At 37.2% G+C, this 19,282-nt stretch overlaps 1 protein-coding gene across 1 annotated transcript; it reads left to right on the top strand.

Annotated features, from left to right (window-relative positions):
* The first annotated feature begins 258 nt into the window (after positions 1-258).
* On the top strand, positions 259-18,235 carry LOC139844246 (uncharacterized). The gene is made up of 4 exons (XM_071834468.1): positions 259-624; positions 1,206-2,231; positions 16,831-17,661; positions 17,772-18,235. The coding sequence occupies exons 1-4, from the start codon at positions 265-267 to the stop codon at positions 18,033-18,035; spliced, it is 2,481 nt and encodes an 826-aa protein (XP_071690569.1). The 5' UTR covers positions 259-264; the 3' UTR covers positions 18,036-18,235.
* Positions 18,236-19,282: the final 1,047 nt, after the last annotated feature.

Here is a 19,282-nt window from a genome sequence, read left to right as displayed (position 1 = left end):
ATCAGAGGCTGTTATTACTTAGTTAGTGAGTGTGAATGTATAGGAAATCTCCACCAAATCCTTAATATCTCATCTGCTACCAATTTCAGGTCATATATTTTAGAACTTTATAAAGACTTAACATATTCCCAAATATTGGAAATATGTTTGGGTGCTGCCCGTGCCTTGAGTCACATACATGATTGTAATGCCATACATGGTAGTTTCATTAGCTGTAGAATTTTTTTAGATAAAAATTTGGAGGCTAAGATTGTTGGTTTTGCTATGATTCCTCAATTTCGGAGTTCCTTATACCGATATTGCTACGCTGACCCTGTTCCTGAAAGAACCAAAAATGTGACACAGGAAATTGATGTGTATTCTATGGGTGTGGTTTTGTTTAACGTATTTTGTCAGCAGTACGCAAAATCCTTGGACAGGAACTATACTCTGCCAGTTGCATCATTCCGTGATATACAGTTTGATGATAATATACGCAAACAAATGCACTCAGAAACATTAACCATTTTGTCAGAAACGATTAAAAATTGCTTGAGTCTACAACTTGAAGAACGCCCACATATGGCTGAGATTGTGAAACAACTTCAGAAAGCTTTATTTCTTCAGCGGAAGCATGAAAAACGGGTAAGCCGATCCTTTTAATTGATTTGTATACTTTTCTTTGAACAGAAACACGAAAGTCGGGTAACGATCACGTAAGTGTTTTGACCTTGCTTTACTGTTACTGTTAATTTATTCCTACTTAGGTTCAGATATTAAAATTGCAACATGGTTATGATTTTAACATGTGTTGAAATAAAGTTAATTAGAGAAAATTAGTTGCAAACTGGTAACCTGTATGTCTTGTTAAATTAATACGCAATAACATTCTAGGCTGCTTTATAGGTATAAATTATTAACCACCTGAGCATAGCCCACTGACCACCAAGTTTCCTGTGAAACAGGAGACTCAGGTTTGAATCATGGAATGCCCATAATCGAATTAAATGGGTTTGACTGGAAGGAGCGCCAATGTGCGCAATTCACCCGGTTACGAGTCTCGTCGCTTGGGGAGCTCGGCACCCAGGGTTTCCTCTGCGAACCCAAAAGTAGGCATAAATAATTTGAACAAACTTTAGTAGGAACGTTCATGAATTATCATCCATTCTAGCACTTTGGCACATGAAAACTACATGACTTTTTTTTTTTTTTTTTTTACTTGTTAGCCAATGGTACAAAAGATTGGACTTGCTGACATAAAGTCAGCTACAGAGAATTTTGCGGAAAGATACCTAATCGGATCAGGTGGGTATGGTAAGGTGTACAAAGCAGAACTCGAACTATTCAAACTTTTCTATGCAAACTTATTTTTGGGAATAGAAGGGAAGAATCAAAACGAAATTCCCAAGAAATACAAGGAAACTACTAAGAAATGTGTAGCTATAAAACACATCTTTAATGATGAAAAAGGGCATGGTAGACAAGGGTTCTTTCTGGAAATTGAAATACTTTGTAAATGTGAGCATCCCAACATAGTATCACTTCTTGGCTATTGTGACGAAGATTCCGAATTGATCCTTGTCTATGAGTTTGTTCCACATGGTAGTCTTGATGATTATTTGGAGGGTAAAGAAAAAGAAACTTATCTTACCTGGGTTCAACGGATAAAAATATGTCTTGGTATTGCACGTGGATTGGACTATCTTCATACAAAGATAATAGACAATGAACAGATGATGATCCATCGTGATATCAAAAGTGCAAACATATTATTGGGCAAGAATTGGGAGGCCAAAATTGCTGACTTTGGACTCTCCAAATTCTACTCCACAAATCAACTTGGGAGCACTATCGTGACAAATAATATTGCTGGAACCGATGTGTATTTGGATCCTGAATATCTAAAGACCGGTAAATTAAAAAAACAATCCGATGTATACTCTTTCGGAGTTGTTTTATTCGAAATATTGTCCGGGACATTGGCTTATAAAAAAGATTACATAGACGAAGATATCAAGGGTCTTGCCGCAGTTGTACGAAGGCGCTTCTCTGAGGGAACGCTAATGGAAATAGTAGATCCAGATATAATGGAAGAAGCTGAGGAACAATGTTTTGGTCGAAAGATAGGACCTAATAAAGAGTCTGTAAAAGCCTTTTCAAAAATTGCATTGGAATGTTTAGCAGAAGCTCAAGACCAGCGACCAACATTGGAAGACATCATTAAAGAACTTGAATTTGCATTGTTCCTTCAAGTAAGTCAATACTTCAATTCTAGTAAAAGTTTTTTTTATGCTCGACCTTTAAACAATACGTCAATAAAACTTTAGCGTTATGACCGGTTTAACTAATACCATGTCAAAAAGTGTTTAAAACACCCTAAGTTTAACGACAAAAGTTAAGTTAACAATAAAATAGTTGGTCATTTTATTTTCCGGCAAAATGCGGAAATTAAATCAAGATATATCTAGTGATTTATTTGAGGTACAAATTGATATATACACTAACAGTCCGATTAACTAGATCCAAAAATATACTTTGAAACTGTTAGGAATTCGTGAAGGCCCCAACAAGACAAGTGATTGATCATAATCACTAATCCACGAACGACAAACGAGTAATAAAACATAAAGATAAATAAACGACACATGATTTAACAAGGTTATATCCCAACTCCAATAAACAGAGAAAGATTTATTCCACGGACGCAAACCAGAGATTATTCACTATTATTTTCGTGCACACAATTACATGTTACATAGCGTATGTATTTATAGGAGAACAATAGCTTAGAGAACAAGTAAAGAACATTCTGGAAGTTTCCTGGCCGACCTCGCATCGCGGTCGCGATCCATGCATCGCGGTCGCGATAGCCACCTGGTGTCACCTTCCTTGTTCCCTCATTGTTTGTTTAAGCTCAATCACACCTCAATAATCTCCCACTTAAAGGAGACTTTAAACAACCTTCACCAAACCCGTCAACTATGTTCTTTCTTCACCTCCTACAATAACTCCAGATTAGCTGATTACCCACTCCTTTTGATACCGTCAGATGAGACACCCGAATCACGCCGCACTTAACTCGTTAACCCACGAGCAAGTGAAGTCTTTCGACACCAAAAAACATCGTTGAGCGATAATCCAATCTCATAGTTATTAGCTTGGGTTATCTCGGTTTCTCCACCACCATCTTCTAACACCAAGATCATCTTCTTACACCAGAACACCAATTGAAGTATGCGACTCTTCAATTATAGGATTCTTCATGAGACTACACCGCCTCACCGATCACTCTAGACATGTCCCATCCCGAACCCACATGTCAATGATCACCCTCGTACAGGATTTCACCGTCTATCCATGATTTTCCTTCACATCAATCAGAATAGCCAATAGACGCCCTCGTAGACTCTTCATCAAGGCTCAAGTGAGAACGCAGTCACAACCTTGAAATCTACTAACTTTTCAACTTTCCGCTTTCTCGCTGGTACATTGACCTCCTCATAACTATGAATTTCACAAACCCATCTTCTCATCCCATGCACGCTCCCACTATATGAGTAAGAAACAAAATGTGGCTACTCGAGAAGAAACTTGGTTCGTACCACCAGTCAGTCACAAATTTCTTTGCCATCGTAGAGTAAAACAAGTTCTTGAAGCTCTAGTATTACCGGAATCAACACACTAAACTTGAGAACATTGGAGAACGACGTCGCATAATCATCTCCACCACTCTACTAGTTGACTAACTCCCATTAGCTCGATAACTTAAGTCGTAGTAATTTATAAAACTTTGTGTGCAGTAGTTCTTAGCTTATTCTTCAACTTTTAAATTTATAAAACCTTTTATTATTACACTTTAACACCCTAACGAGCAACAAAACCCGATCAGCAGTAGTAATTTAGGTTATCGTCCCAAGAGAGCGTAGATGCGGATAAAAGTTGCTTTATTATTTAATTCTTATTAAAGAATTAAAGATATGTTTTTATGGGATAGATTTTTATCTCTTAGGAAAGAGATGCTTTTAAAGATAGATAAAACAAAACAAGGAATTGAAGATTCAAAATAAAATAAATACAAGTAAAAATACAAGTGATTCATGGACAACCAATTCATTTGGAAATCATATTAGGTAACTTTCATAACTTATATTAACACAAAGTAGAATAATAATCATAGACCAATTATTATCCCTTAATAGGTTAAACTAAGTGTTGCATAATAATCAATAGGCAGGACTTAAAGCATATGCTAGATATGTGATGTGCATAACTAACATCTTAATTCTTCATGTTTAATTCAATTACATGATACATAACAATCTTGTGATGAGGATCAATATGCAAATAGATTGGCAAATTATATAAGCTATTAAACACCAAGTAGATCAACTCAAGTTACTAGCTGAAAGTCAATTACTACTAAGTTTTCATGCAATCATTAATTAAACAAATCCAAACAAAGGTTCTTCGATTAAGCCTAACAATATCAATTTCTATTATATAAGCGTAATTCAAATCAAATAAGTTTATCACTATTAAGCTTTTTAACTTAGTTGCACGCAATTCAATTTAACAAGTTTGATGGACTAGATCTAAACAAGTAGCATGAATCGAATAATAGATTATCGGATCAAGGACTAATCAACCCTAAAATCATGTTATTTAATCATTAAGCATGGCAAACAAGTGTAATCAAGAAAAACATAATCGAAACAATTCAAATATCATTACAGAAACTCAACCATACAGATCTGGAAAAGAACCAGAAACTATACAAAATAAAGCACAAAGCCGGCGGCTTCCTTCACACCAAGCCGGGCGGCTTCATCTGATTCCCAGATGAAGTTCAGTTTTCGTCCACGTAACCACTATGAACGTTTAGTTCATAGCAGAAGACGAACAGAAACGAATACAGAAAATAAAATAAGTAAAACAATAAAATAAGGATAGAATCATACCTTAAAAAGAAGGTAGATGTAAAAGAACTTGAATTAAAACTTGAATCTTGATTACAATAAGTAAATCCAACCTAAGGGTTTAGAGAAAACCCCTAAAAACGATCTAACGGAATTATTGAATTCTGAAAAACTAACTACTATTGAAAACTGAGACCAGAGGCCAAAATTTATAGTAATTTGAGACGGTGGCCAAGCCGACGGCTTCAGTGGGAAGCCGGCGGCTTGCCTTGGGTCAGTGACTCCTTGTGCAAGTTAAAATAAATCCGCAAGCTAAGATCTTTTAACCGTCATACTCAAGCCGGCAGCTTCATGCAAGGTCGACGACTTCAGAGATCTGCCAAATCTTTTTGATTTGTTTCCATTTTTACTTGAGCTTGGTCGATAAGTTGAGAAACCGTGTCAACCAGGCCGGCGGATTCCTTTGCCTTTTGCTTGATCAACAAGTTCTTTCAATTTTACGAAGATTCTGGAACATTCTAACATTTGTGACTCCAAGCCGGCGGCTTTGTATAACCCATGCAGGCGGCTTCATGTAGCCGTTTTGCAATTTTCTTTATTTTTGGTCCTGTATAATACATAACTTTGATACAATCATTAGAAATACCTTTTTCCCATTTTTACCCATTTTAGTGTGTTTTGGCATTAAAATGACTCAAAAATACTAAGATAACTCCTCAAAATGTGATCAAAAAACTGTATAACTTAGGAGTTATCATCAACCAAACCCGAGCAACCATCGAACACGTTCTATCTGAATCCCTTCGACAACCAATTTCCTTAGAGACTAGGAACTCTAATCTGCCCGCATATTCCATAAACCCCGAAATATTGACAAAACACCATTGGTCATCCCGTTTCCAAACCCCAAGCACCAAACTTCCTCGATACTCCCACTATCAACTTTCAACCCAATTCATCTTGTTCGTTGCCACAACCTCTTTAAACCGAGAGAAGAACACCCTCCCGAGCTTCCATAACAAACCCACATCTCTGAAAACATAGCTCGTATCGCTCAAAGTTTTCGAGAAAAAACCATCTCGTGCTCGCGTCATCAAAATCGAAAAACTTCATCCTGAAAACTACCCAGATTCTAAAAATCATATCTTAAGATCCAACGGTCAGATCAACCTGGCCAGCCGTTCAAACACTCTTCGCATGGAGTTCAAGAGCGATCTCTTCACCTTAGTGTTGCCACCAAACTTTGACCTCGTGGATTCCCACACTACCTTGGATGTGCTCCTATTCAAGATTTGCTCGAAGACCTCTCGATCCAACGCTTGAAAAGTAATTATTTACTTGATGATCCTTCATCTTTGCGGTCTCATACTGCTTATGTTGTGGTTCGCTCAATGGCACACCTGGCCTTTATGGTGACACGACCCCTTGCTCAATAACGAGCCACAAATCTTTTGCTCAGATCACATTTTCCATCTACTCATTCCAATGATCATAGTGTTAGTCAAAGTGAGGAATTTGAGTGTGAGTTTTATTATCTGCAAAAGCCATCTGATTTGTAATGATACGCATATCCGCATGACCATACGGATTACGCATCCAAAGTCCTGAGTCGCATACTAATTGCCATTTAAGATATATGGAACGGGTATAGCCGCATTCAATATGCGCCTATACCAAATGATGTGAGTTTTGTATACTTGTATAAGGGTCCAGTACATTCTAGAAGAATGTACGGTATAATTAATTCAGATTATTTTCCTTAAATAACGTAAGTTAGTTGGGAAAAGATCACATTTAATTAGGGATGAGATCCTATCAAAACCCTAATTCGTGAGCCTATAAATACATAGCTCCCAAACCCTAAAAGCACATTCGTTACTAATACGTAACACATCATACATACTATCGTACGAACAAGCTTCATACGGTCATTCGCAGAAAGACTTTCAGTTATGTTACAAACTATGAAACCTTCATGTCTTTGCGCCACTCAACCCCGTATGCTGGGTTGTTGGTGGACTCTCAAATCAGCCACCCTATCGGAATCGAAACGATACCGATGTGGGTTATCCACGACTAAGGTCGGAGGTTCAAATATTGATAGTCCTTAAACCCTTTCATGCACTCAAGTGTAGGTTCACCTTGACCTCGTGAAAATATGCTTGATCATTTGGTGCCATCTGTGGGACCGATTATATGAACAAATAAGACGGGAATTCACGTCGTATATAATTCATTATATGTTTTTTTTCATAAAATGTTCTTGTTTAAATTAATCGGTCACTTTCAGGTTACTTGCCTAATTCGAATAAATGGCGGGCAATAAAGGTTCAAAGCCATCTTTTTCGACGTATTCAGGCCAACGAACACCTGTACATACAACAAAACAGGCATCCACACAGACAGCAGAAGGGAAAAGGGTGTCAAAACCCCCTTCAACAGAGGCTGTCCTAATAGGGCCAACAAGCGCTGAAATCGCAAAGACAGTTCCTCCAACTATGGAAGAAGAAGGAAGTGAGTGGCTGCAAAGTGGTGGGGAAGATACGCCCCCGGGAATAGAAACTAGTTACATCTGTTTCAAAGAAACGGATACTGGATACATGAAGTCTCCAGAAAAAGTGAGTTTCGGATCCCCAGCAAACACTAGCTATACATGTTTTAAAGAAGCAGATACTGGGTACACAAAGTTTCCAGAAAAAGCGAGTTGTGAACCTCCAACAGACAATATCACGCCAATAGTGAAAACTATGTATGTAGGAAAAATCCCAATCATCACAACAATAGAACAGGAAATTCAAACTTTAAGGGTTACCCCGACTAGTGCTCAAGAAGAGATTAGGAGAATGGGTTTAAGAAACCTGGACGGTTCATACATAACGGTAGCGCCACTACAATCAAGATCGACTTATACATCACCACAGCCAAACATATGCGAGTTGAGGCAAACTCAAAATCAGTGGGATCAAGGAAGTGCGCCTTATAATCCTCTGGAGCCAAGTAGTTCAATTAAGTTCATATCACAGCTACAGCAAGTTGCACCTCCGCATCTAGCACAAGCGCTTAATGAACCAGCGCGATTTCAGGAGTTTATGCAAAGTTGGTTTGCAGTGATGCAAGGACATAAAGCGAGACAATCTCTCGAGTTAGCTCCTACCACAGAATAGTTTGCCACACAGATAGCGAATCACCCGTTTCCGGAAGCACCAGTAATACCATTAACATTAGGAAGTTATGACGGGTTATCTGATCCGGACGACCTCCTATAAAGATTTGATGGAACTGCCAGAACCCAAAATTGGAGAGATGCAGTAGCATGTCACATGCTACCAATTGTGTTGCAAGGAGTAGCACGAGAATGGATTAACAATCTAACTCCTCGGAGCATAACAGGTTATGCGGACCTAAGATCTCGGTTTTTACTTAATTTTCATAGTCTGCGTGCACGTAGAAGGACGCATGTGGAATGCCATAATATCAAACAGAAACCCAAAGAATCTTTGGGTGAAGTCATCGATAGATACACAAAGGAGGTAGCTAAAATACCAGATCTGCCGCAAAGCCAAAAGGTGTTAGGTTTTATTCATTGCCTTGATACAGAAAGACACTTGTCGTTATGGTAGAGGTTGCGGAGAAAAGTGCCTCAAACATTCACGGAAGCAAAAAAAGAAGCGCATGATTATATGAGGGTGCAAGAAGGTATAACGCAAAACTGCGGAAAAGGCCATACGGGAAGAAATAACGATGATGATCACCATCGCGATCAGGGTAAAAGCCCCGGATCAGCAAAAAGGTATAATAACAACCCGTTAAAAGGTGGAAGTTAAAATAGTAACAACAAATACCGCAAGTTCAACAATAACAGAGGAGGAAGCAGTTACAAAAGCAGAAGTGCTCACGATGATAATTACGCAATCATAAAAGATCTCAGCAAAACACCAAAGGAAATACTCGCGACAGAGCCAGTATGTAAAACCTTTGAAGCTCCAACACCGCTGCCCGATTATGCGAAGAAAGACAAAACCGAATTCTGCGACTTTCATGATGATTTCGGTCATGAAACTAACAAATGCAGACAGTTAATCGAAAAAGTGGTTGCAGAACTAAAAAAGGGAAGATTGCAGCACCTAAAGAAATTCGTTAAAACAGAGGGTAGCAAGTCAAAACAGGAAAAAGAATACCCGTGGCAAAAGAAGAATGAATCAAAAGGGAAAGAAGTGGAGAAAACTATAAACATGGTAATGGGTAAAAACCTGATGTCGGAGCTAAAAGAAATAAAAGATTGGGAAGATGCGACAATCTCATTCAGTGCAGGTGAAAGGTAGCAGTTCAGTACACCCTAGGAGATTAAAGGGTACATCAAAAGCTACAATCAGGAACATAAAGGTTTATATGTAGACACTGGTTGCGACACGGATGTCATATATGAGCATTGTTACATGTTGCTACCTAGATCTATCAAGTCGCAGCTAAAGAAACAAACAATTAACTTATACGATTTCGCTGGTGAACAAATCCCGTCGTTAGGAACAGTCAGGGTTGAGTTAGAGGTGCGCAACGATAACAATGGTGAAAAAAGAAGAAATGTTGATATCGAGTTCGCAGTAGTCAAGTCAAACGTTGAGTATAATGCGCTGTTAAGCAGAAAAACCTTACAAAAATTAGGAGCCGTACCATCCACAATACACGGTGTATTAAGATTCCCAACAAAGTGGGGAGTCGCAACCATAAAGTCGGAAGTGGAGAGTAAAATGGGAACGGTACAAATGAGCATAGGACAGAGTCGCCAAAGTGCAGAATTGGATGAACAACAAATAGTTCAGGCATTCGAGGACGCACCTTGCTCGCAGGTATGTTGTGCGTACAAATATTTTGATTAAGTATTTGATGTTGTGTAAAATAGCAATTTATAATAAGGGCTTTTAGGAAAGTTAAAGTATAAATATACGACAAAGATCTCTAATAGCATAATCGAAATCTAACTCAGTAAAAGAGCAAAAGATGGAACCAAAATCCTAACTATATGGCGCGAATGCATAAAAATTTATTGTAGTTCATTTTTTAAACGCATTATCTGCTGTTATAATAAACAAGGTGCAGGATTCGGAAAAAATCTCAGAAATTTTTTTGAAATAATCATTGAGATCCCAAGAAAAATTGGCAAGGAGAACCGCATCCCCAGTGTAAGCTTAATACAAAGGCGCACGCCAAAGAATAAAAGAAGAGTAACACACGTGGGGGTAGAAATATTACTCAACACAACAGATGATACTCAGAAACTTTGGAAAATAGTGAATGAAGCGGGACTTATGATGCAAAAACGAAGTGCGCGGGTGTACGCACACATAAAACCAAAAAATGGAGTGTGCGTACCATCGGAAACACATGCGGTGGTAAAAAATGAAACATCCGCAGAGTTGGTTGCAAAGCCAAGCGTGCGCACTCAAACATCTCTTGACGTCATTAAAACATGGTTGTCAAGTGGAGGTAAAATACCTACATAAAATCACAGCTAAGCTAATTATTTTACTATACGCTAATTTAAAATTTATTTTGGACGATATATCAGCAGGAGGTTTGTGGCATTTAAAACATCGACAATTTAATGATGGTTGGGACAAAAGGAAACACCAAACCAATAAGAAACCTCTGAAGATGGTCCGTATATTATTTGATGCAAGCGGAAAAGAGTCAAGAGCAAATGTAAATCTGCCACGAAAGGATGACGGGGTTAAAATGCAAGGAAGCATTAAGTCTTCCAGACTAATAGTGGTAAAAGAAAAGGCAGTGAACAATAAAAAACCCAAAGGTTACTACGACAAGCATTGTAAGTTCGGGAAATGCGAGCATACGTCAGATAACCCAGAAGATATTAAAGGACAAATCCAAAAAGGATATGATTGCTGGGAAGAAGGACAAAGGGGCATGTTGTCTTGAAAATAGACTAGCAGAGTACGCCTTGCATGTTTAAATCTAGAAGGTGCAAAAAAGCAAAAACATCAACAGTAGGAATGATCACCCAGACATCTGTTGGAATTTTTGTAATACTTGCTATGTTTTTCTTAAGACTTTTAAGTTGAAGTATTTTTAATAAGCTAAGTGAATCAGTTTAAGCCAATAATGTTTGCATTTAAATTTAATTATTAATTTAAGGCCCCATGCTGCACAGGGATACACTCCGAAACTCAAGTAACATAGTTTAGTTTGATTACTAATACTATTTCTAATGGTGACAGTAGTAAAACATTGGATTGTTTTAAACGCTTGTACGATGTGCAAGACGGAGACTTGCAAAGTCATGACTATAAAATAAAAGTTTGGTTACTTGTCAATAACACGAGCATTGGATTGGCCGGAAAACTCTTGAGATAAGCATTGATTTGCTTATATAGACGGATTTGACATTAGATTGTCAATGCGTATAAACACTTACAAAATTTTTTATAAAAGTCAAGACTATAATATATCAGCATTGGTTTGCTTTTTTAACGCTTAGCATAGGTTTGCTAAGACGCAAGAATAAAAAGATTATACGTGTATAGAAGGGTCGCTCCCGTCATGCGCAAATAACATTTGTTCAAAGATTATAATGCACATAAAAATGCAGGTATTTAAAAACCGCTCATAAACTTACAATAAGTATGAAAGCATATAATAGAAATTTAAATAAAAAGTCCATAAGAAAAGGTTACATACGCTCAAAACAAGGTGCAAAAGTACTTAAATCAAAACGCCTTTAGCAAAAGATAATACCTTATACTACGTCAGCTTATGAGATAGGGCCGCTACCTAAGAAGATAAGTTCTACTCTTGCATGCAGTGATCAAGGGAATTACTTTCTATAAACATACTAATATAATAGGGGTGGCTTGATTGGAACGGTGCCCTACACTAAGGAGAATATGCAATCCTCGCCCGCAGCGATCAGACGCATACCCTGCTTTTAAAGCAAAAAAGGAAATAAATATAAATTTAGGGATGCGAAACCCTTAAGCTACCGGGCCCATCCCTCACTGGCTCAAAATAGCAGCTTGGAAGCGGACAACCCTCATCCCTCCAATCCAAGCCGTAAGTAAGCCTACGCTAGCTTATCATCCACCACCTGACGGGATGTAAAGTCCTTATTTCTCAGCTAATTACTCCAAGCGAGGAATTGTCAAATTTTCTAACGCCGCACATGCCTCATTGCATTTCCCAGCGGCATCTTCAATTAACTCATTTGAATTAGAGACCGGAATAATGTTCGGCACAGCAAGGTTTGATTTAACAACATCCCAGAAAAGGGATCACTAATAAGCGCGAGCAACAAGTATAGCCTGACCAAAAGGAATGCGAATACTCGGGCAGGCGAGGACATGTTTCGCAATTTCGGGGAGACCCAACCTTAGAATTGCGTATTCAGACTTGATATTATCGCGCTCATTAACAACTGCTTCATGCTTCGCAGCATATTCATCAAGTTGCTTCTTAAGTTGACAATTATCAGATTTTGCAGTACCAAGTTGCAAAGACACGTCATTCACTTGAGTCTCCAAATCCGCATGAATGGTTCTGAACGCCTAATTTCGTTCATTAACCGCTGACATTCACCCTTAAGATGAGAATTCTTTCCTCTGCTTTCAAACGAGCAGCAACAGACTGGTGAAGTTGATCAGATATCTGTTTCCTTTCGGCATCAAGTTTGGCAAACTCTCTTTGTTCACGCGAAAGATGTTTGTGACCAAGGATTATGGAATTGGATTTTTGTCTTAAATAACTGATATCTTTGGAAAGATTAAACATTGTGGCCTGCGTGTCAATAAAAAGATCTTGCTCAGGAGAAAGATGCTCAAATTTCGCAGTAAGGTTGGAAGGGGCACACGCGCCAAGATGCGAAAACTGTTGACTAAAAGTAGGCACACATATCTTAAAAAACTCATTAAAATAGTCCAGATTCATGTCAGGGGATAAGGCAAAACTAGTAGGGATGTTAAGACGAGCACGCTTGTTGCGACTAGTATCCAATAAAGAAGCATCAGCATACAAATTGGTGGGCCTTTGAAAGGCAGGAAGTTTACGCAGGGGACTTGCATCAACGGTTGATTGATTGCGCACAGGGGAGTTTTGCGTAGTGTCCTCCCACGTCTGGGAGGCCTGGTTCTCCGGAGCAAGGGCGCGGTTGTCAGACTCAACCTCCTAGTCAATTTCAATACGCTTGCTAACATCTGCAAGAATCAGAAGTATCATTTAACAATAAAATAAAATAATTTTATATGCAGTATAAACGCGTATTGAATTCACGAAGAGTGCTTACCAACAATTGGCCTCTTTCCGGCCGCTTTCGACGTTTCCACAATAGGAGTTCGCTGAATTTCAATAAAAGAAGAGACATCAGTTTCTCTTTCTTGGCGCAGGCTAGTTGTTCTGCGCTTCGAAGTTACAGGGGCAGTTGGATTAGTTGGCACCGTAATAATTTCCGGTTGAACATCGGGGTCGGTATGATGAAGATCTTTTTGTCCAAAGATGACGCCATCAGACTTCTTCAACATCATAAACTCATTCAAATCCATTTATGCAATACAAGGCAAGAGAAAAGTGTAAAGACAAAGGAGATAAATACACGCCTAAAGTAATAAAAATAAGATAGGGGTATACCTTTCTTGTTCCTAATAATAACGGGATGCTTATCAGAACGCGTCCAATGGGTTGAAATGCAGCCAAGAACTAGTAGGACATTAGGATAAACATGAGACGAAAGAATTAAATTAAGGAAAGATCTGTAAAAATTATCTTCCTCAGGCAGAATCGGCAGAGGTTTGTTTTTCTCTCCTTTCTTGCCAGAATACCAGATAAGAATGCCGTTGTATTGTTCAGGAATACAGTAGATTTAACAAAGAAAAAAGATTTTTCCACATTCCTTTCACGCCTGTTTTGGGGTTAACACAAAACTTGCATACATTATCAAAAGAGTACCAACTCTCGTCACTCATCGAAGCACAAAACAGGTTGGTAAAAATAGATAAAGAAGGTTTGTGACCGTTCGCGCGACACCACTTTTCAATGATAGTTATACGACTTGCACCATAAGGATGCAATTGATTAATACCGATAGAGTAGTGACGAAGAACCTCTATGAAAAACGGGGTAGAAGGAATACGGGTATTACCGAGCTCCATAACCTTATCATAAACAGCAATCATATGCTCCGGCGGCTGGTTAGCCAGTTGACCGTTCAGAGGGGCGATCGGGGAATATTTTTCGATTGGGGGATATTGATCGATGATTCTACGAATCTCCTCTTCAGTAATAGAAGATTCTATGTCTTTCACGTTCTTGTCAGCAGACATAGTGGATCGATGCAAGATTTAAAATGAAAATAAAAAGGATGAAGGGAAGAAAAAAAGGACCTTCGGATGAATAAATGCAAACTGAAAATCAAACGGCTGCCGGAAAATGAGCAAGATTTGAAATGGGGAGGAGCGTGTAAAACCCAAAAAGGTAAACTAAACTATTTATAGGCAAGGAAAAATTAAACATGCCACGGTCAATTTCTGAGCGTACACGTGTATCAATTTTAAAAGTTGATTGACAGTCGGCGTACGATAGCAACTCTAGGCAGTTGCATACGTTTTCATCATTATCTTTTTGGATGAATAATGACAGTTGTCGCCTCGGGTATAGAAATTACAGTCGAAAGGACGATTTTTTCAACCATACGAATATATTGCATTAAATGCAAACGGCGGATGGTTACACACAAACGCATATAATGTCCTATGTGTATTCCCAATACATTAAAATGAACAGTTGCATGGTCCGGTGAAATCATTGGGCATTATTTTGTGGAACTTCTTTCTTTTAAAATTAGTTCGACGCTATACACTGATTGGCATTGTATATAACATCGAACTGGGGGGACTTAATGATACGCATATCCGCATGACCATACGGATTACGAATCCAAAGTCCTGAGCTGCATACTAATTGCCATTTAAGATAGGGAAAGTGGCCCAAAAAGGTAACATAAGTTACCAAATTTGACAATCAAGGTAACCAAAAAAAAAAAAAGATGCCCGAAAAGGATTCCAATTTAATTTTTGCGCAAGGAAAGGATTGTGTGTTTAAAAATTTTAAAATTGAGGTAATATCCAATGAAAAAAAATAATCTAAAATCGTGAATTACTTCAAATTGAAAGTTGGAACAGATTCGTAGTGCTTCGATTAGCATTTGTTGTGAAGCAAGTTCATCCAAAACATCACGAAATACAACGAATCGAGATGAACAAGTCGTTTTCAAACGACTTGTTCATCTCGATTCGTTGTATTTCGTGATGTTTTGGATGAACTTGCTTCACAACAAATGCTAATCGAAGCACTATGAATCTGTTCCAACTTTCAATTTGAAGTAATTCGCGATTTTAGATTATTTTTTTTCATTGGATATTACCTCAATTTTAAAATTTTTAAACACGCAATCGTTTTCTTGCGCAAAAATTAAGTTGAAATCCTTTTCGGGCTTACACGATTTGGGGGTTACCTTGATTGTCAAATTTGGTAACTTATGTTACCTTTTTGGGCCATTTGCCCTTTAAGATATATGGCACGGGTATAGCCGCATTCAATATGCGCCTATACCAAATGATGTGAGTTTCGTATACTTGCATAAGGATCCGGTACATTCTAGAAAAATGTACGGTATAATTAATTCAGATTCATTTCCTTAAATAACGTAATTTAGTTGGGAAAAGATCACATTTAATTAGGGATAAGATCCTATCAAAACCCTAATTCGTGAGCCTATAAATACATAGCTCCCAAACCCTAAAAACACATTCGTTACTAATACGTAACACAACATACATACTATCGTACGAACAAGCTTCATACGATCATTCGCATAAAGACTTTCAGGTATGTTACAAACTATGAAACCTTCATGTCTTTGGGCCACTCAACCCCGTATGCTGGGTTGTTGGTGGACTCTCAAATTGGCCACCCTATCGGAATCGAAACGATACCGATGTGGGTTATCCACGACTAAGGTCAGAGGTTCGAATATTGATAGTCCTTAAACCCTTTCATGCACTCAAGCGTAGGTTCACCTTGACCTTGTGAAAATATGCTTGATCAATTTGTGAGGTTTTCGAAGCTTGCTTATTGATTATTTTACTCTTGATCTCAATTGTAATTTATGCAGCAACAGAAATCAATTGGCTAAGAATTTCTATTTTATTCAAACTGAAACACTGGCTTATAAATAGCATTACAAATAACTAAAAAACGAAAATACGGGAACTAAAAGAATAAACGTTACATGACTAACATCGAAATACAAATTCAAAAGAAATGTGATCACAATGATCCTAAAGATTCAGTCAATTCAATGTCCTGATCCAATTTAATCCCAAACAAACGCAACACGTTCGACCCATTTAAAAGATGACCCGTTTCGACCAACTCTATTGGATCGTTGAAAAAACTCGATTTAAAATGAAACATTTAATAGGTTATGAATATATGAATAGAGATGATGAATTTACACGTTCATTATCAAATACATGAGTTAACAATTACCGTGGTTAGGGAGTTGGTGAATACAAGGTTGACAGGATTTGATATGTGTTGAATTACATCAGTATTTTTCATTTGGATAGATGTCATGTGTTAATTCACATCAGGAAAATAACATTACATTTTACATTGCATGATAAGAAATAAAAGTTATGTCAACATAGTGAGTCAATTTTATTACACAATGTAAGAAATAAAAGTTACGGATCGGACATGCGTTTTGAAACACTTAACCTACATTAATCGATCAGTAAGTTAGCTCTATATGATGTTTGTCTTTCTTTGTTTTTTCTTCATTTTTGTTTAAGTGAAATTCGCTAAAAATATTGCCATCTAATAACTTTTTAAAATTAATATTATATATGTTAAAGTATCATGTGATGTACAGGAACAGCGCAAGGACATCTTACAATTTTCACTTGAGGACATAAAATTGGGCACACAAAACTTTAGTCCTAAATATTTTATTAGGAAGGAAGAATTTGGGGAGTTATACCTAGGAGAAGTTCCATATGACGATGAACGTAAGAAAGTTGTTTTAAAGGTTAACACGGATGAACATAATTTTCTAAGAGAGCTTGAAATTCTCCTTGGGCATAAACACGAGAATATCATCGGCGTTTTAGGTTATTGCAATGAAAAGGATGGAAACATTATTGTTTATGAATATGCGTATTCTGGAAGTACTCTCAATAGATATGTGAATGATGTGTGTCTTACATGGACAAAAAGACTTGAGATATGCATAGGCGTTGCGAATGGGTTAAAATTCCTCCACAAAGGTTTTTCGAAACAACAATGTGTTGTACATGGAGACATTAAAAGTGCGAATATTGTGCTAAATGAAGATTGGATTCCAAAACTATGTTGTTTCGAGTTTTCCTGGATAAGTCCAAAAAATAAAGATATGCAACATGTCTTTAACGATGTTGAGGAATCACCCAGCTCTTGTGATCCCGTATACAAAGAATATGATATTTATTGCTTTGGTGTGATTCTATTTGAGATATTATGTGGAAAAACTAAAATTAGAGAATTCAATCAATCTCAAAACTTCTTAGTTGATGAGAATGTGTTTAAGGGTATTAAGGAGCAAACTGAAGCGGAATCGCTATCTACATTTCTAACAATTGCCTATCAATGCTTGCATGAAAAGAGAGAAGAACGTCCAACAACGGATGAAGTATATATGCAACTCAAGAAAGCATTAGATATCCAAGTAAGCCTTTTATAGTTTTGCAATTTATTTCCTCTTTCAAAGATTTAAATATAAATATATAAACGTACTTACAAATCTTCACATGATGGGTTTAATAATAAACTTTTTAGGTATTGAAGGGTAGATTAGGGGTCAAAAAGGATTTGTATACACTGAAACTCGAAGAAGGAGGTGATTTGAGTGACCATATTCTCACCTTTAATCTATTGGTTTCGAAGTTGTCTAACATGGATGAGATAATAAAAGAAGAGGATTTGGCACTAGTTTTGTTGTCTTCATTACCCAAATCGTACAACCAATTTGTGGACCAAATGTTGACAGGAATCACAAGTTTAAAGCTTAAAGACGTGCTTCAAAGGTTATGCGACAACTAATAAGTAAAATGAATTATCTTAAGCCGATAGCATATACGCGGGTTCTCAGAAGAGGTCTCAGATTTCCAATCACCTTTATAATATAAGTTCCTAGAAACATATTGATTGTGCACATTTATTCAGTTGATTAAATATAGAAATAAGTACGAGTGATTGTAACAAACTCACTGCAACAAATTTATCAACTGTTCACGCATATTTTTACACACTTGTAATAAAGTGTGAGCTTTTTATCAAATTCTCCACACTTATAAATATGTATAAGTTTGTTACATTTATAAATGTTAAATGTTATTCAAATTTCACAATTAAAATTGTAAGAAAAGTTTGTTCACACTTATTAGTGTGTACAAACACAAATTTAATCACATTCAAAAATGTGAGTAAAATTTGTTACACCTCATTTCTTCACACAAGGAGGAGCGTGAACAAATCTAGTGCGACAAAATCAACTTAACACTCTTAAGTGTGGTTATATTTATAAATTTACACACAAATTAGTGTGAACTTTTTCCCTGCACTTTTATGAGTGAAACCATAATGATATTCTACACTTATAAGTATAATACATTTATACACATTTACAAGTGTGGTGAATTTAATAAAAAAGTACACACTTCTTAAAAGTGTGTACATTCTTGCGTGGTTAAATAGCAAATTTGTTTTAGTGACTGATAGATTTTGAGAATTAACGCATTCCTCTCATTCCATTGATCTATATTTATACAAGAGATATGTAACAACTTCCCTAACTTGTAGGACAAGATAAAATCTACTCTAAATACAATTTGTGTCCTTATTAGAAAAAATATGCTTCCTTATCTAATACACCTGCGCAGTTGTAGTGGGAGGAGGCTGCATGCTTAGACTATCCCTAAAGTCATCGAACATGATACGTGGCAAGCCTTTGATAAAAATATCTATGATTTGAAAATGTGACAGAACAGTAATACCCGAACTTTTCCGTGCGCTACCTTTTCACGAACAAAGTGAATATCCATTTAAATATGCTTCATGTGTTGGTGTTAAAGAAGATTATCCGAAAGGGAATTGCCGAAACATTGTCACGGAAAACCAATGTACACTTAGGAATCGGACAGTGCTGCCCAACAAGTAAATTGCGAATCCAACACGAATAAGAAACCACATTAACCACCCCACTATATTCTGCTTAAACACTAGAATGGGAAAGCGTCGGTTGGCGTTTAGATGACCAAGAAATAAGGTTATCCCCGAAGTAACCATAG

The sequence above is a fragment of the Rutidosis leptorrhynchoides genome, chromosome 4 (assembly GCF_046630445.1).
Source record: "Rutidosis leptorrhynchoides isolate AG116_Rl617_1_P2 chromosome 4, CSIRO_AGI_Rlap_v1, whole genome shotgun sequence".
In the NCBI taxonomy this organism is placed as follows: domain Eukaryota; kingdom Viridiplantae; phylum Streptophyta; class Magnoliopsida; order Asterales; family Asteraceae; genus Rutidosis; species Rutidosis leptorrhynchoides.
This window is presented reverse-complemented; position numbering and strand designations above follow the sequence as displayed.

Excerpts from the sequence above, each read along its gene's own strand:
- LOC139844246 (XM_071834468.1), top strand. The coding sequence starts at position 265 with ATGATTCCTCAATTTCGGAGTTCCTTATACCGATATTGCTACGCTGAC. Across the intron at positions 625-1,205 it reads AGCGGAAGCATGAAAAACGG|CCAATGGTACAAAAGATTGG; the intron begins GTAAGCCGATCC and ends TTTACTTGTTAG. Across the intron at positions 17,662-17,771 it reads AGAAAGCATTAGATATCCAA|GTATTGAAGGGTAGATTAGG; the intron begins GTAAGCCTTTTA and ends TAAACTTTTTAG.